General features: G+C 43.1%; 1 protein-coding gene across 1 annotated transcript in view; it reads left to right on the top strand.

Moving 5' to 3' along the window:
- The window catches only part of ATP1B4 (ATPase Na+/K+ transporting family member beta 4), a 34,961-nt gene extending 23,238 nt beyond the window's left edge, over positions 1 to 11,723 (top strand). Inside the window, exons 5-8 of the mRNA XM_074277085.1 lie at positions 1,544 to 1,740; positions 7,807 to 7,863; positions 9,460 to 9,555; positions 11,338 to 11,723. Coding sequence (XP_074133186.1) covers positions 1,544 to 1,740; positions 7,807 to 7,863; positions 9,460 to 9,555; positions 11,338 to 11,499 — 512 coding nt within the window. The 3' untranslated portion in view covers positions 11,500 to 11,723. The remainder of the gene's footprint in view (positions 1 to 1,543; positions 1,741 to 7,806; positions 7,864 to 9,459; positions 9,556 to 11,337) is intronic.
- Positions 11,724 to 14,710: the final 2,987 nt, after the last annotated feature.

The following is a 14,710-nucleotide window of genomic DNA, read 5'->3' as shown; positions in this document are numbered from 1 at the left end:
TCTGAAGGGGCCCTGTTAATCTCAAATCCAACAAGTAAATGAGCTAGCTCCAGAGGCAGGGCAGCCAGTCGTCAGCTTCAGTTCTGATCTAGTAGCAGCATGCGTCCTGACCAGAAGCGTGAAGGGCCTGACACTAACATGGAGGTGCTGAGCTGGTGATTGTCCGAGTGATGCTCAACATCTGGAGCAGTGATGCTGAAAAGGGGACCCGAGGGGCTGCTGATGCTCAGATATATAGCCGAGGGGTGTCTCCCATGTCGGGGAACCCGGTAACGGGCTCTGTTTTTTAGCTCCTACTCTGGATGTTGCAGATCCAGCCACCCTCCAGAGCAAGAGAAAGGCAATCTTAAGAGTCTTAGTCTGCTTATATTTAAAATGGAGGAGCAGGATCCTAGTAACACTAGTAACTATTATGAAGATGAACCCAATGGAGCTAAAAATATTAGGGTACATTGTAAAATGCCAATGGGAGAGGGAAAGCCATTTTGACCTAGGGATGACTGAAGTTCCAGTCCCATCTCTGACAAATACTGGACAAGTCCCTTAACTCTCAGTAGCCTAGGAATATCTCTAAGATAATAACTTACAGAGATGTCTGTCTGCCCTGGTAAAGGGCGTTTCCTCATTGGAAACCGATGAAATCAGGGCTGGTCTTATCCTGTTACTGTTGTTATTATCACCTTGACATAGTAGATAGTCAAACTCAAAATTAAGACCTGAATTCAGTCTCACCTCTCACAGATCCTGGTTATGTCTCTCTGGGCAGATCATTTAACCTCCCAGTACCCCAAGCAGCTCTCTCCTACTATAAATTGAAGAGAAGCTGGCTGTCTATATTGGCACAGGCAGTTTCTTCACCTGGGAGCTCCTCCCAGCCGTAAAATCACAGATCCAGTTCAGACAAACTCACACATATCGGTTCCGGATGGGGGTGGCAATAGGTTACCTCTTTATCCCCTATTGATATCTGAATTCTATTTATCATAGTCTCTATTATGTTATATAATTACATATTGATTTATACATCATAAATAAATACATAATCTACAATTATATATAACATACATATTATACATTGAATGCCGGTATTATTGTACTGTCATCTCACCTGCCTAGTCATGATTAATTTCTGTTTTCAAAAACCATTGATTGAACATCTGCTGTGTGAATCACCCCCTGGAAGCAGGATTACGCCAACCCTCTGGCCTGGGGGAGTGTTGAAGACGGCCGGGGTCATAGGCTCCCAGGTCTCGAGGTGGAAGGGGATGCAGAGGTCAGCTAGACAGGGACTCACAGTATCTCAGATGTGATTTGACCCCAAGATGTGCCAGTCCAGAGCTAACACTCTTTGCACCACATGGCACTACCTGTTGATTGATTGACTGATTGGGGGCGGTGATGGGAATCAGGAGAGGGAGTCGTTGGAGGGCGTTGAATGCATGACTGATGCTCACATAGTCCAAGATGGAAGGCTGCTTGAAAGGAGCCTGGAGGGAGGCCTTCCCATGGCGCCAGCCTCAATTTATCCTCCCTCTGACTACAGTGTACAATGACAGCATTCAAGATGAAAAAAATGTGAACTGCACTCCCGGGCAGTATTTTATCCAGGAGGGAGCAGAGGACAAAGAGAAGAAAGCCTGTCAGTTCAAACGCTCGTTTCTGGGGAACTGCTCGGGCCTCGATGATCCAACATTTGGCTATTCCACCGGGCAGCCTTGTGTCCTTTTGAAGATGAACCGGGTAAGCTCCACTTACAGCATGGTTCTTGCTGCTCACAGAGAAGCCCACTCCAGAGTCATCAGTGAAAAAAAGGGATCATCAAAGAAATGAGCATTATTATGATTAATCATAATAAATTACAGCATCAGTAAAGTAGCAGGATACAAAACGAATAGCAGGAAAAAAATGAGAAATTCTACACAAAATACGTTAAATATCTTGAGTTAACCTAGCAAGATATTATTTATAGATTAATTAATCTATAAATCTAATTTATAGATTAATTAATCTACAAATCTAATTTATAGATTAATTAATCTATAAATCTAATTTATAGATTAATCTATAAATCTAATTTATAGATTAATCTATAAATCTAATTTATAGATTATTATTTATAGATTTATACCGGGGGTCTCAAAAGTCTTAGTGCTATGTTGAACATATATTGCATTATTAGCCATCGGGAAGGAGGGAGCGGGGGGAGTGAGGGAAAAAAATTGGAACGTAAGGTTTTTCAAGGGTGAATGTTGAAAATTATCCACGCATATGTTTTGAAAATAAAAAGCTTTACTAAAAATATAATACTGGAAAAAAAAGTCTTAGTGCTGCTTGAAGCTATAGAGCTCTAATAGTGTTAAGTTATTTAACTTCACTAAGACTTTTGAGATGGCCTGTATAAAACTATAAAACATTCTTTACGGAAACAAAGACACATAACTGGGGCAGAAGTGTTCATGGTTGGAACATGTTAACTTATAGAAGAAAATGATAAAATTACCCAAAGTAATTTGCAGATTTATCACTCTGCCAATAAAGTTACTGAGGGAATGCTTTAAAGAACTAGAAATGGGAATTTTATTAGTTTGGAGGAATAAGAGGCTAGAATTTCAAGGGAAAATGAAAAAAAAAGTAAGATTTATAAAGGAAGTACTAGTTCAAAAATAGAAAAAAAATGGAACATACACCATTGAAAATGGTAGTACTGGGTTTCATAAATCCAAGAACGTAAATGACTCTTTACTTGAGAAGAAATGTTGGGAAAACTAGAAAGCACTTTGGCAGCCATTGGGTTTGTTGATTTTTACACTTTTATTTTTATTTACTTGTTAATTTGAACTTGAGAATAATAGACAAAAATGAGCATTTCCACGAACAGAATAGAAAGAGAAAGTTAAGCCATAAAATCGTGAATCCCTATTACATACAGCTTACATATTTAAAAAAGAATATAATAAATTCAACGTATAAGTTTTACTGCTATCCTGCTTGCCTCCTTTCTCTCTCTCTCTGAGACCCCTCAAACCTCCTTCTATTCTCTTCTGTGCTTCTTCTCCTTAAATACTACAAAGATTCCTTTTTCTTTCTTATATAGTTAAAAATTCTCCCCAATCTCCTCCAAATTAAAAAAAAAACTCATTAGTAACAAATAGGTATGGCCAAAACAAATCCTCACATTAACCATGTTTGAAAAGAGCTTTGAATTTTTCTGGCACTCATTGGGTAACATGTTTCATCATTGATCCTTAGAAGTGGTGGGGTTTTTTCAGCCATTTTTTAGTCATGTCATGACCCTTTTGGGGGGGTTTCTTGGCAAAGCTACTGGATTGGTTTGTCATTTCCTTCTCCAGCTCATTTTACAGATGAAGAAACTGAGGTAAGTAGAGTTAAGTGACTTGCACAGGGTCATACAATAATGTGTTGGTCATCAGTAATTGAGTTTAGACCGACACCTTATATCATACACAGCAATAAGTTTCCAATAAATATAGAACTGATTATGAAAGGTATCTAAACAAAATTAGATGAGAATGAAAGGAGTGCTTTCCATAATAATGGCTAGGGGGAAATTTCTTAACTAGATAAGGGATAGAGATGACCATAAAATACAAATTAGAAAACTGATTACATACCCCCCCCCAAAAAAAAAGCTTTTGCATGAACAAATAAGTATAGAAAGAATAATAAAAGAAATGGGAGGGAAACTTCACCAAATATCATTGATAAAAATATATCTGAGTTACATAGCTATATAAAAATATAACAGACCAAAAGTCATTCCCTGATGAAAAATTTTAAAGGCTATCCACAAATAATTCTCAAGAGAACTACAAATTATCAATAACCACATGAAAACAGGCTCCTAATTGTTAATGATAGGAGAAATATAAATCAAGATGACAATGAAAGTTTATCTCATACCTTGCAAATTGGCAAAAAAAAATGGGAACAATATATTTTGGAGGAACTATGGGGAGGCAAACATGTTAATAAACTGTTGTGGAGCTGACATTTGGTCAAACTCTTCCAGATAACAACAAAATAAGGGATTCAAATGTCTATACCCCTTGACCCAGCAATTCCCCTACTGAGTATACTCCCCAAGGAGGTCAAAGACATAAAGAAAGACAACATATGTACATAAAAATATTTATAGCAGCTTCTCCTTTTTTATATATTGTAAATATTCTCTATTTTATTTTAAAAATCATAATTATTATGCTGATGACTTTATTCTTTTTTAAATTCAATGGTATTTTCTTTTTCTGATTACATGTAAAGATAAGTTTTTAACATTAATTTTTGTAAGATTTTGACTTCCAGATTTTTTTCTCCCTCCCTCTCCCCTTCCCAAGCCAGCAATTAACCTATAGAAGCACTTTTTATGGCAACAAAGACCTGAAAGCGAAGGAGGTGGCCGGCCATTGAGGAAAGAGCTGAAGGAATTACTGTATCTGAATGTAGTGGAATATTATTTTTCCAGTAAAAATATTTGTTTAAATTGATGCAGAGTATAATAGGCAGAAATGGAGAATGATTTACAAAATGACTTCAATCGATGCAGATGAAAAGGACACTCAAAGGAATCTTCAGACATCAGAGAGATACAATGGAAGATTCCCGGAATGAAATGTTATAATGCATTGTCAGACACAATTACTCAATGGTGCAGTTTTGTTTACTTGAGGGAGTGTTTGATTTCAGGGGATGGGGAAGGGGAGGCAGTGAATTTCCAAAAATGACTGTAATGTAAAAAAAAGGAAGACACCAATAATGCTTTAAAAGGACAGGTATGGGCTTTATAAATCACTGCCAATGTTGTCCTTTAAAAGAAAACACCAAGTTTTGGTGCTGCTCAAAGTGGTCTTCGTTCAAATAGTTGTAGTCTTTGCAAATAGAGTGTTCCCAAAATCTCTCTACAGTTTCAAGTTATTAAAACATAAAATGGCGCTGAAACTTTTGGGATTGTTCTTTGGGTTTTCCTTTGTCTACTTTGTAAGACTTCATATAATTCTTTTCCTTCTACTAAAATAAGTCAACGATTTCATCAATTTAATTGGACTGATCTCCAAAGATACAGATTACAGTACCCTTTCTGTCCTGTACCACTCTTCTCAGTCTTCCCAAAAGCATATAAACATCCCACCCAACATATATATGATTATGCTCATAAAGGAGGCACATGGTAAAGGGAAAGGAGTATTGACTCTGAAGTCAAGAAAACATTTGATCCCATCTCTGATGCTTACTTGCTTTGGTGACCATGGGTTTTCCCTCCCTTTGCCTCCGTTTTTTCATCCGTAAAATGAAAGGGTTGGATTAGATAGCCTCCAAGAGCCCTTTTGGTTCTACAGCCTCTAATATATACGAATCAGAATTTGTTTGGCCACTCCCCAGTCACCAGGTAGCTCATTTGTTTCCAAATGCTTTGCTCAAGGAGGTTACCGATAACAAGAAAAGACCAATCTGTGCTATAAATATTTTTGCGGCAAGAAGCTGTTTCATTAATCACTCCACAAGCCTACTATGGGGCGGGCACTGTGCTAAGTGCTGGAGATACATGGGAGGATGATACTTGTAAGTCATGAGAACCAGGAAAGAGAAGTATCATGAAAACCTAAAGGAGAGTATGAAGGTCATCAACAGCGTCAAAGAGAGCTCAAGAAGGATGAAGGCCATTAAACTTGGCAGTTAAGAGATCACTGGTAACATTGGAGAGAGTAGTTTTGGCGGAATGATGAAATCGGAAACCCTGCTGCTGAATTAGTGAGAGGAGAGGAAGTCGAGGAACAAGTTGGATCTGGCCTTCTAAAAGAGTTTTAGGGATATGGTATGAAAACTCATGGGGATGGACAGAACAAGTAAGAATAGAAGATACCTGGCTGTGCTTGTGGGCAATGGAAGCAGCCAGGAGACATGAGATCATGGGTAATCTGCTAGAGAGGACAGGATGGAATGGAGTCACTTGTGTATGGAGAAGGACTTGCCTTGGCCAAGAGAAAGGCCATGTGAGACAGGAGTGAAGGAGGAGGTAATGGCAGAAGGCATCTGAATGGTGGGAGAGGAGGGAACCCTCCGAGAACATCCTCAATTCTTTCATGATATAGGAGGCAAGCTTCTCCACCGAGAGGTTGAAGAGAGGAAGGTTTGGGTAGCAAATTGTTTAGGGAGGTATTAAAAAAAAAAAGATTGCCTTGCTGCGATGAGGGTCTAGTTGAGATTATAAATCTGTAGGGAGTACACCCAGCACGGTTTCATGGTTTTCTCCCGGCGGTGAAGGCAGAAGATGATGGGAGTAATCCAAAAGTGGAGAAATCTTGGTGATAAGATGAAAGGGCAAGAGGCTTTCATGTTGTCCATAACCTCCTCAAAACATAAACTCATAAGTGGGACTCCTAGGTCAAAAGATAAGAACAAGTGCACGATAACTTGTCTTCCACCATTCCAAAATGTTTGCCAAAATAGCCATACCAACTGACAGCTCCACTAGCAGTGAATCAGTGCGCCTTTTTCCCTGTTTGATCATCAACCTAGAATCTGTCCATGTGTTACTCTTTTTATGTATTTGACGGGTAGAAATGATAACTCATAGTACTAGGAAAGCCAAAAAAGGGTGTCAGGGAGTACCGGAAGCAGAGTGAGGTAATAAACGGGTCTGCCAATGATCTGCCCAGGAGGGAGCTAGCTGACCAACTCAGGATCATAAAGACAATAGTTTGCAGACAGGTTTTGAACTTGTGTCTTTCTGATTCCAGGTCCAAGACACTTCTACCACATGCTGCCCGTGTGGATCACGAGAATAGTGGCTAGAACAGCAGCTGGCATTAATGTAACTCTATTTGGTTCTCATGCATGAAGTAACATCATTGTTCCCATTTCACAGATGAGAACCCTGAGCCCCAGAGAGATGAAGTAACTTGCCCAGTCACAAGGCTAGAAAGTGACAGAATACTTTAGTCTCCAGTCTACAGAGCTTCCTATTCTACCCCAGCTGCTGGATGATAAAAATGTACCAGGACAGATGGGGGGCAATGTGAAGGTTAACCTCTCTTTTAACCATTCCCCCCAAAGTTCTTTAACCCCAAGTATTCCTGCTATTGGTCGGCTTCATGTACGATCATTAGGAAGGGGAGAACAGGGAGCAGGAAAACAGGCAGAGAGTTCACAGCAGTTTCCACTCCTAGAAACATCACCATGGTGACACTGATAGAGCCACTTAAGCTAAAGGAGAAAATAATTTTCCCCAAGTACCCTCCTTCCTTCTCTTTTTGTTTCCCTTCCTCCCTGCCTTTCTTCGTTCCCTTTTCATCTCTTTCTTCCTTTCTCTTCCTCTTCTTCTCTCCCTACCTCCTTCCTTCCTTTCCTTTTCTTTCTTTCTTTTCCTTCTTCTCCCTTCCTTTATTTTATCTCCCTTTCTTTCTTACTTTCTTCCTTGTTCTTCTCTTTTCTTCTTTTTATTTTCTGTTTTCCTCTCTCCTTTTCTGCCTTCCTTTCTTCCTCCCTCCCTCCCTTCCTCTTTCCCTTCCTTCCTTCCTTTCCTTCCTTCTTCCCTTCCTCCCTTCCTTCCTTCAGATATACTTTGGATGGAGGATCTCTCCTCAGTTCTTAGCTTGTTCTATGTATATTATAGTTAATTATGTGCCTGTCTTGAGACAAAAATTCCTTGAGGACAGGGACTATAGTTTATTTAATCTTCATATCTATCCCAACACCAATGATCTTATATACAGTAGGTGCTCAATAAATGCCCATGAAATTGAAATCCATTAAACTAAAGCTGGTTGTTGTTGTTTTCCCTTTAAATAGATTGTAGGCTTTCATCCTGGCAATGGAGAACCTGTGAAGGTCAACTGCCATGTTCAGGTAATGTTTCTGTTTGATTCAACTTTGGTCCCAGAAAGCTTTGTGGGAAAGAAAGGTCACCCTCATATATTACTGCAGACCTCAGTCATGGTGTGTCCCCATTAGCAGTCCCTAGACTCAACACTTTAGGGCTTAAAATATAACAAGAAACTCACAAATGCGGGCTGGGGATGGGGGTGGTAAATGCCACTGAGACATGGGATACACTCTGGAACAAAATGAAGGAAATTAAATCTGTTTTAGAATGATTAGTTATTGGCCACATTAAACATTTGGAATATACCATCGTTTCACAGTTAGCATTTTAGAAAGAGAAGCACAACATGATATGGTGGATAGACAGCTGGCTTTGTAGCCAGGAGGACCATGGATACCCACTGGCTGGAGGATCGCAGACATGCCCCTTAACCTCAGTACTCCAGGCAACTGAGATTGAACAACTACTGATTAGGGATCCGTCTGCATTAGTAGGGTGAGTTCCCTTGCCAGGAACTCACTCTACTGGGGTCCTCCAACTTTTTGCACCCTTCAAAATTCTTGAGGATCTTTCCCCGGAGTTTTGTTTATGTGTATTCTAGTTATCAATATTTATGGTATTCAAAATTAAAATGTCTTAGTATGATTATGAAAATGGTTTTGATCTTGTAAACCTTGTGAGTCTCCAAGATCCTCAGAGGTCCCTGGACCACAGTTAGAGGCCCACTCCACTCTGCCATTTTGTTGAAAAGGGTTCACATTTGGCAAGGAATTGTCAATGAAGGGGATACTCAGTAAGGGAAGAGTGACTGAACAAATTTTGGTAAATAATTGTGGTGGGATACCATCGCGCTGTAAGAAATGATGAAAGGGGCGGTTTCAGAGAATCCTGAGAAGATTTATACGGACTGATACAAAGTGAAGTGAGCAGAACTGGGAGAACTATAAAAATATGATAATAGCATTATTATTATCATGACAAACAACTTTGAAAGACTCAAGGACTCAGAGCAAAACGATGACCCAATATGACTCCAAAGGACTTATGATCTAAAATGTTATCCCCCTCCAAAAAGAGAACTGATGGATTCAGAGCGCAGAGCAAAGTATATTTTTCCCTTTTTAAATGTTTTCTTGTTTTTTTGGGGGGAGAACATGGCTGATATAGACATGTTTTACATGAATTCATACATATCATGAATAGCATATTTCTTACCTTTCAATGAAGAAGAAAAGGATGAAGGAAGAGAGGATTTGGTAGTAAAAATAAAAAATAAAAATTTGAAGAAAAAAAGGGAGGCTCATAGAACAAAAGAAATAGATAGGGCAATAGACTTGGAACCAAGAACACCTGGGTTTAAATCCTTTCTAGGGCACTAACTTCACAGGAAAATAACTGGCCTCCATTTCCTCATCTGAGATCCCTTCTAGCTCTAGTTGATCTAGGATCCTTTGGGAGAACTTGGGCAAATAGATTCCCCTCTCCATAACTCAAGTTTCCTCAGCTATAAAATGAAGGTACTGGACTAGATAGCCCTCTGAGGTCCCTCCAACTTTAGGGCTGGGAGCCTCTTAGCCACCATTCATAAGCCAGGGTCCTTCTTGTTTTCCTCTCTCCAGAAAGGCAACAAGAGTGATCTCAAATCCATGGACTTCTATCCAGAGACTGGCACGTTTGACTTGAGTTACTACCCCTACTATGGCAAGCTCACTCACGTAAGTACCAGTACCAGCACTCGTCCTTGAGAAGCTAACTGCCCAAAGAGCCAGGCTCTTATCACTGATGTCTCTGGGGAAAGCAGAAGGGTCCCATAACCCGGGACCCCCACTGAGAGCCTTTTTCCTTATTTCTCTTCCTCCACCCCATCTTTTTTAGTTTTTAAAAATATGATCAATGGGGGCAGCTAGGTAGAACAGTGGATAGAGCGCCAGCCCTGAAGTCAGGAGGACTAGAGTTCAAATCTGGTCCAGACACTTAACGCTGCCTAGCTGTGTGACCCTGGACAAGTCACTTAACCCCAATTGCCTTTGCAGAAAACAAAACAAACTATGATCATTGGAGGATTTTGTTTTGCTTAACTATGTTTTGTAACAAGGGTTTTGCTTTTCTTTTTTTCTTACTTGGAGGGAGGGTAGAGATCAGAGAGTAAAAAAAGGGGATCTTTCTTGCCCAGGAAGGGGCAGGGAGGATGAGGGAGACATGGGTGTGTTTGTTGGCAAGAATAGAAGATATGGACTGAAGATCAGAACCAGGATTCTTAGTAACACGGTAAGACTGGGTAGAACCCTCTCAGGAAGAAAAAAATTGAGGTCCCGAAAGAATCTTGTATGGCCCTGCTTTGATAGATGGGAAACCAATCGAGTCAAGAAGCATCTACTCAGCGCTTACCATTTGCAGAAAAAAAGTTTGTAGTCCATTGGGGATTCAGCATGTACATGGGTGAATGTAGACGGGCCCAATGCACAGCAAGGAAAGATGGTCAGGTAGTTAAAGGTGCTTTAGGGGAGGAGGGCAATAGCAGTTGGGGACAGGAGAGGAGAAGGAGTTTGATAGAGGTAGTGTTTGAGCCTTCTGGTCATAGAGGCAGGGAGGAAGGCTTGGATAACCGTTATATGAATCAATCAAGATTCATTTATTTAGTGCCTACTATGGGCTCAGGCAAGAGCAGCTAGATGGAGCACCAGGCTGGGAATCTTCCTGAGTTCAAATCCAACCTCAGACATGTACTAACTGCATGACTGTGGGTAAGTCATTTACCCTGATCTGCCTCAGTTTCCTCATCTGCAAAGTGAATTGGAGAAGGAGATGGCCAACCACCCCAGTATCTCTGCCGAGAAAATCTCAGATGCTGAACAACAACCGGATGCCATGTGCCAAGCACCATGTCACGCAGGAGGACAGTAGGCAGCTGAGGGCAGGGGGAGGACCACGGAGGAGCAGAATGAGGTTTCTGGATCTTAAGAGAGAATCCAGGACTGGGAGGTTCCCTCAGGCTTGGTCATACCAAGGCCCAGTTTGAGAGACTGTGATGCTATACTTTCATTCCTTGGGTTTCAGTTAGAAGAAAGACAGGGCAGAAAAGGAGTAAAGTGAGGGAAGTTGTACCAGAGGCCTCAGATCTCTTTTAGCTGTAGATCTAGGGCCCCGCCTTAGACAAGTTCCTCCCTTGCCCTGGCCTCAGTTTCCTCCTGTATAAAATAAAGGGGCTGGACTAGATGGCCTCTGAGGGCCCTTCACACTTTGCAGCTAGGATGGATACTATGGTATTATTTCCCTGCCTCAGTAAGTGGAGCCTTTAGATTGTTGTCCAGTGCTCCCTTAGGCCTATTTTGCCCATCCAGATTGTTGTCTGGTGCTCCCTTAGTCCAATTTTGCCCATCTTTCGGGCCCTCGCCGATCCCCACCTGGGCGGGTGCCGGGGACTGGGCCGAGTGCACCATTAGCCTGCTGCTCCCCCTTCTTTCGAATTCACTCTTAAATTCTCCTCCTGCCTGCAGGTCAACTACACGTCCCCGCTGGTGGCTGTGCACTTTACTGAAGTTAAGAAGAATCGGGCCGTGGGTGTCGAATGCCAGCTGAAGGGCAAAAACATCCAGAACAACATCACCAACGACCGGTTCGTGGGCCGGGTGCTCTTCACGCTGAATATCGGCGGGTAGCTCCTCGGGCTTGGCTTCCCGCCCCCTGCTGCCGTCCCCGGGACGGTTCTCTCACATGTCACTCATAGCCACCCACCTCTCTCTCTGAAGCTAGGAGGACACGGTCACGTATCATTTAGGACAACAAATGCTACCCTTAGGTTTGGAAAGGTCACTCTGGTGACCCCTGAATGGACTTCCATTTCCCTTCTTCCACTTAATAAAGCAAGAACCACTTGTGCTAATAGTGATCACACCATAGCGTCATCACCAGCCTGTGTCAAACCCAGGGTCCCCTTGGAGAAAGCTTTCTCTCTTAACTCTGAAACCATGAGGAGGTAGCCTGGGAAGCGGGAACAGGCCGGATCTGTAATCCGAGGCTGTCTCTGTCACTCAGAGCCCCAGGGAGGGCCCAGGGAGGAGGGGGGTCATTGGAGCTGCTAGAAAAGAGGCAGCGTGCCATGGAGCTTGGAAGCTCTGGAGTTGAATCCTACCTCAAACACTTCTATCAGCTGAGTGACCCTGAGCAAGTCCTTTTCCCTGCCCGCACCTCTGTTTCCTTTTCTGTAAAACGAGAGAGTTGAACTAGAGGGCTTCTGAGGAATTTTCAAGCTCTAGAGCTTTCAGCCCACATCATTGAGCCTCTATGCCTTAGTTTCCTCCTTTATAACCCGAAGAGGTTGAAGTAGATGCTACCTGAAGTCCCTTCTGGCTCTCAAATCTAAGGTTCCCATGATCTCTGGGGGCCGTTTCAGCTCTGCTAAGTTCTGGGGCCCTTTGTTCTGGAAGGGGAGGCTTGGGACAGGAGGTTAAACCAGGAAGTTGCTGACAGCTAGCACTCAAATTCCCACGCTCGTGGGATTTGGACCTTCAAGCTTCTTGGTCCATTAAGCATCTCCATGAGGTGGACGCGAAGGTCTTGGCTGAAGCAAAGCTCACTGGGTAATCAGGGGCTGCTAGTGATGGCTGACCGGCGAGCCAACCAATTTCTGCTTCTACCCACAGCCATTCAAAACTTTTCCCATTTGGCTCCCAGCATCCTTGACTTAGAGACTGGTAGGGGGATGGTACTCAGAGTGCCAATGGAAGGGGGACCTTCTAGCTGGACAGAAGGGCCATCCGGAAACTATTTGGGGCTAGGAGCTGAGCCCTCCACAGGGACTTCCATAGGAAGGGCTTCCCTCAGCCAACAGGCCCAGGGCTGGCTGGGAGGGGTGGGGAAGGGGGATGGTCTGGTGGGCTCACAAACTCCCAGCTTCCCCCCCCGGCCCAGGAACTGAAATCAGGCCACAGCAGCTGGCCCGTGGCTCTGGCCAACTCATGCTGATCCCAGGGCCCATTCTCCCTCTCGGGGATTATCGAGGCAGATCGGGGCTGCTTCTCCCCTTTCCTTCCACCACCTGCCATTTCAATGCCTCGGGCTGCCCCCGCCAGGTGGTGGGCCTATCGGAGGAACAGCAGCCACAGCCACAGACAGGCAGAGCACATCCTAGGGAGCAGCTGGGGCTGGGAGAAAGAACAAAGCCCGGGGGTCCTGTGTGGATTGGAATTAGCCACGCTGCTCTAGCTCCTGTTGCCCCCTAGCATGAATGTATTGATAAGCAAAAATGAGGTAGAGGAGTTTGGAAATTGGGGAAATGGGGAAAGGAAGGGAGGAGAATGGGAAAGGGGGAGATGGGGAAAGGGAGGGCCAAGTGGGTTTCTGCCTTAGCGTTTTAGCACAAATAATAATAATCTAGAATAAATAAATTATGGATAATAGATAATATCGTCTTCTCCTTTGCAAGAATAGTTCAAGTTCCTCCTAGTCTTTAGGAAATATTGTAATAGCTCTTTGAGAGAAGTAGAATGGAGATGACTGTTCCCATTTTACAGATGAAGAAAGTGAGGTTAGAAGAGTAGAAGGGATTTGTTTGATGCCATATGAGGAAATGAGCCAAGGTTTTAAAACAAGGCCTTCTGACTCCATTTCTTTTCATCCTGCCACGTTGGAAACACAGAAGCCACCAGTGCAAAGCCATGCGTTCCCACAGTCCCTTTCTGCCCCAGTTAAGGCCTCAGCTCACATCAGACAGGACTTGGGCCGGCTGTAGAAGGATCTCACGCTCATGTACACTCATGGAAAGGGAAGAGATGGATTGACTCAAATTCCCAGCGGCCAGCTTCCCAGCAGGACCCTTCCCACTCCCCATTCCCTAATTTAAAAGGCGTCAACCCTGCAGGACCATATAGTACAAGAACCTGGTAACCCGCCTCCACAGAGACTAAAATATTCTACACCTAAAGACTGACTCAAGCAATTCGACAGTTACAAAATGATAGAGGGCTGACTGTGTGCCTGGGATGCTGGGAAACCCAAAGATAAAACAAAACAGCTCCTGTCCTTGGGAGCTTACATTCTATCAGAGGAATATAACACAGCTAAGTAAATACAGATTTTATACTGTGTATATATATATATATATATATATATTGCTGAGGCAATTGGGGTTAAGTGACTTGCCCAGGGTCACACAGCTAGGAAGTGTTAAGTGTCTGAGATCAAATTTGAACTCGGGTCCTCATGACTTCAGGGCTGGTGCTCTATCCACTGCACCACCTAGCTGCCCCTATACAAAATATTTTCAAGGGGACAGAATACAGATAATGGAGTAGGTGGTGAATAAGAGGAAATCAGGAAAGGCCCCCTGGAGGAGGTGGCATTTAAGACACACCAAAAAGAAAATTCGGGACTCTGGGTCACAGAATCACTGAATGTTAAACTCTGAAGGGACCTGGGAAGCCAGCAAGACCAACCTGTCTGTCTGGTCCCAGAACCAGATCCCAATGACCCCAACAAACAGTCATCCATCTTTGCTTGAGACCCTCCAAATATTGGGCCTAATTCACCATTCCTCCCAGAACGAGCTCTGCCATTTGGGGACCTCCGCAATCAGACCTAAATCAGCCCCTAGACTTCCTACCCGTTGCTTCTGGTCCTGCCCTCTGGGCCAAGTGGAACAAGGCTTATCTGTCTTCCGTGTGATAGCTGGGACTCGTTTGTCCTGATTCCAGCCTCCAGATCATGTGGTTCATTCAATGTGAGTCTCTAAAATATGTCCACATACACACGGGACACGGTTTGCCTGGAAAAAATCAAGGGCAAGTAAGAAACCTGTGTCTACATGTTGAGAACTAAGCTTGCATCGCAGGAGACAGAAGAAACCCCAGTGAACCCAGGAATCATTCTCTC

This window comes from Sminthopsis crassicaudata, chromosome X (genome assembly GCF_048593235.1).
Source record: "Sminthopsis crassicaudata isolate SCR6 chromosome X, ASM4859323v1, whole genome shotgun sequence".
NCBI classification, from domain to species: domain Eukaryota; kingdom Metazoa; phylum Chordata; class Mammalia; order Dasyuromorphia; family Dasyuridae; genus Sminthopsis; species Sminthopsis crassicaudata.
This window is presented reverse-complemented; position numbering and strand designations above follow the sequence as displayed.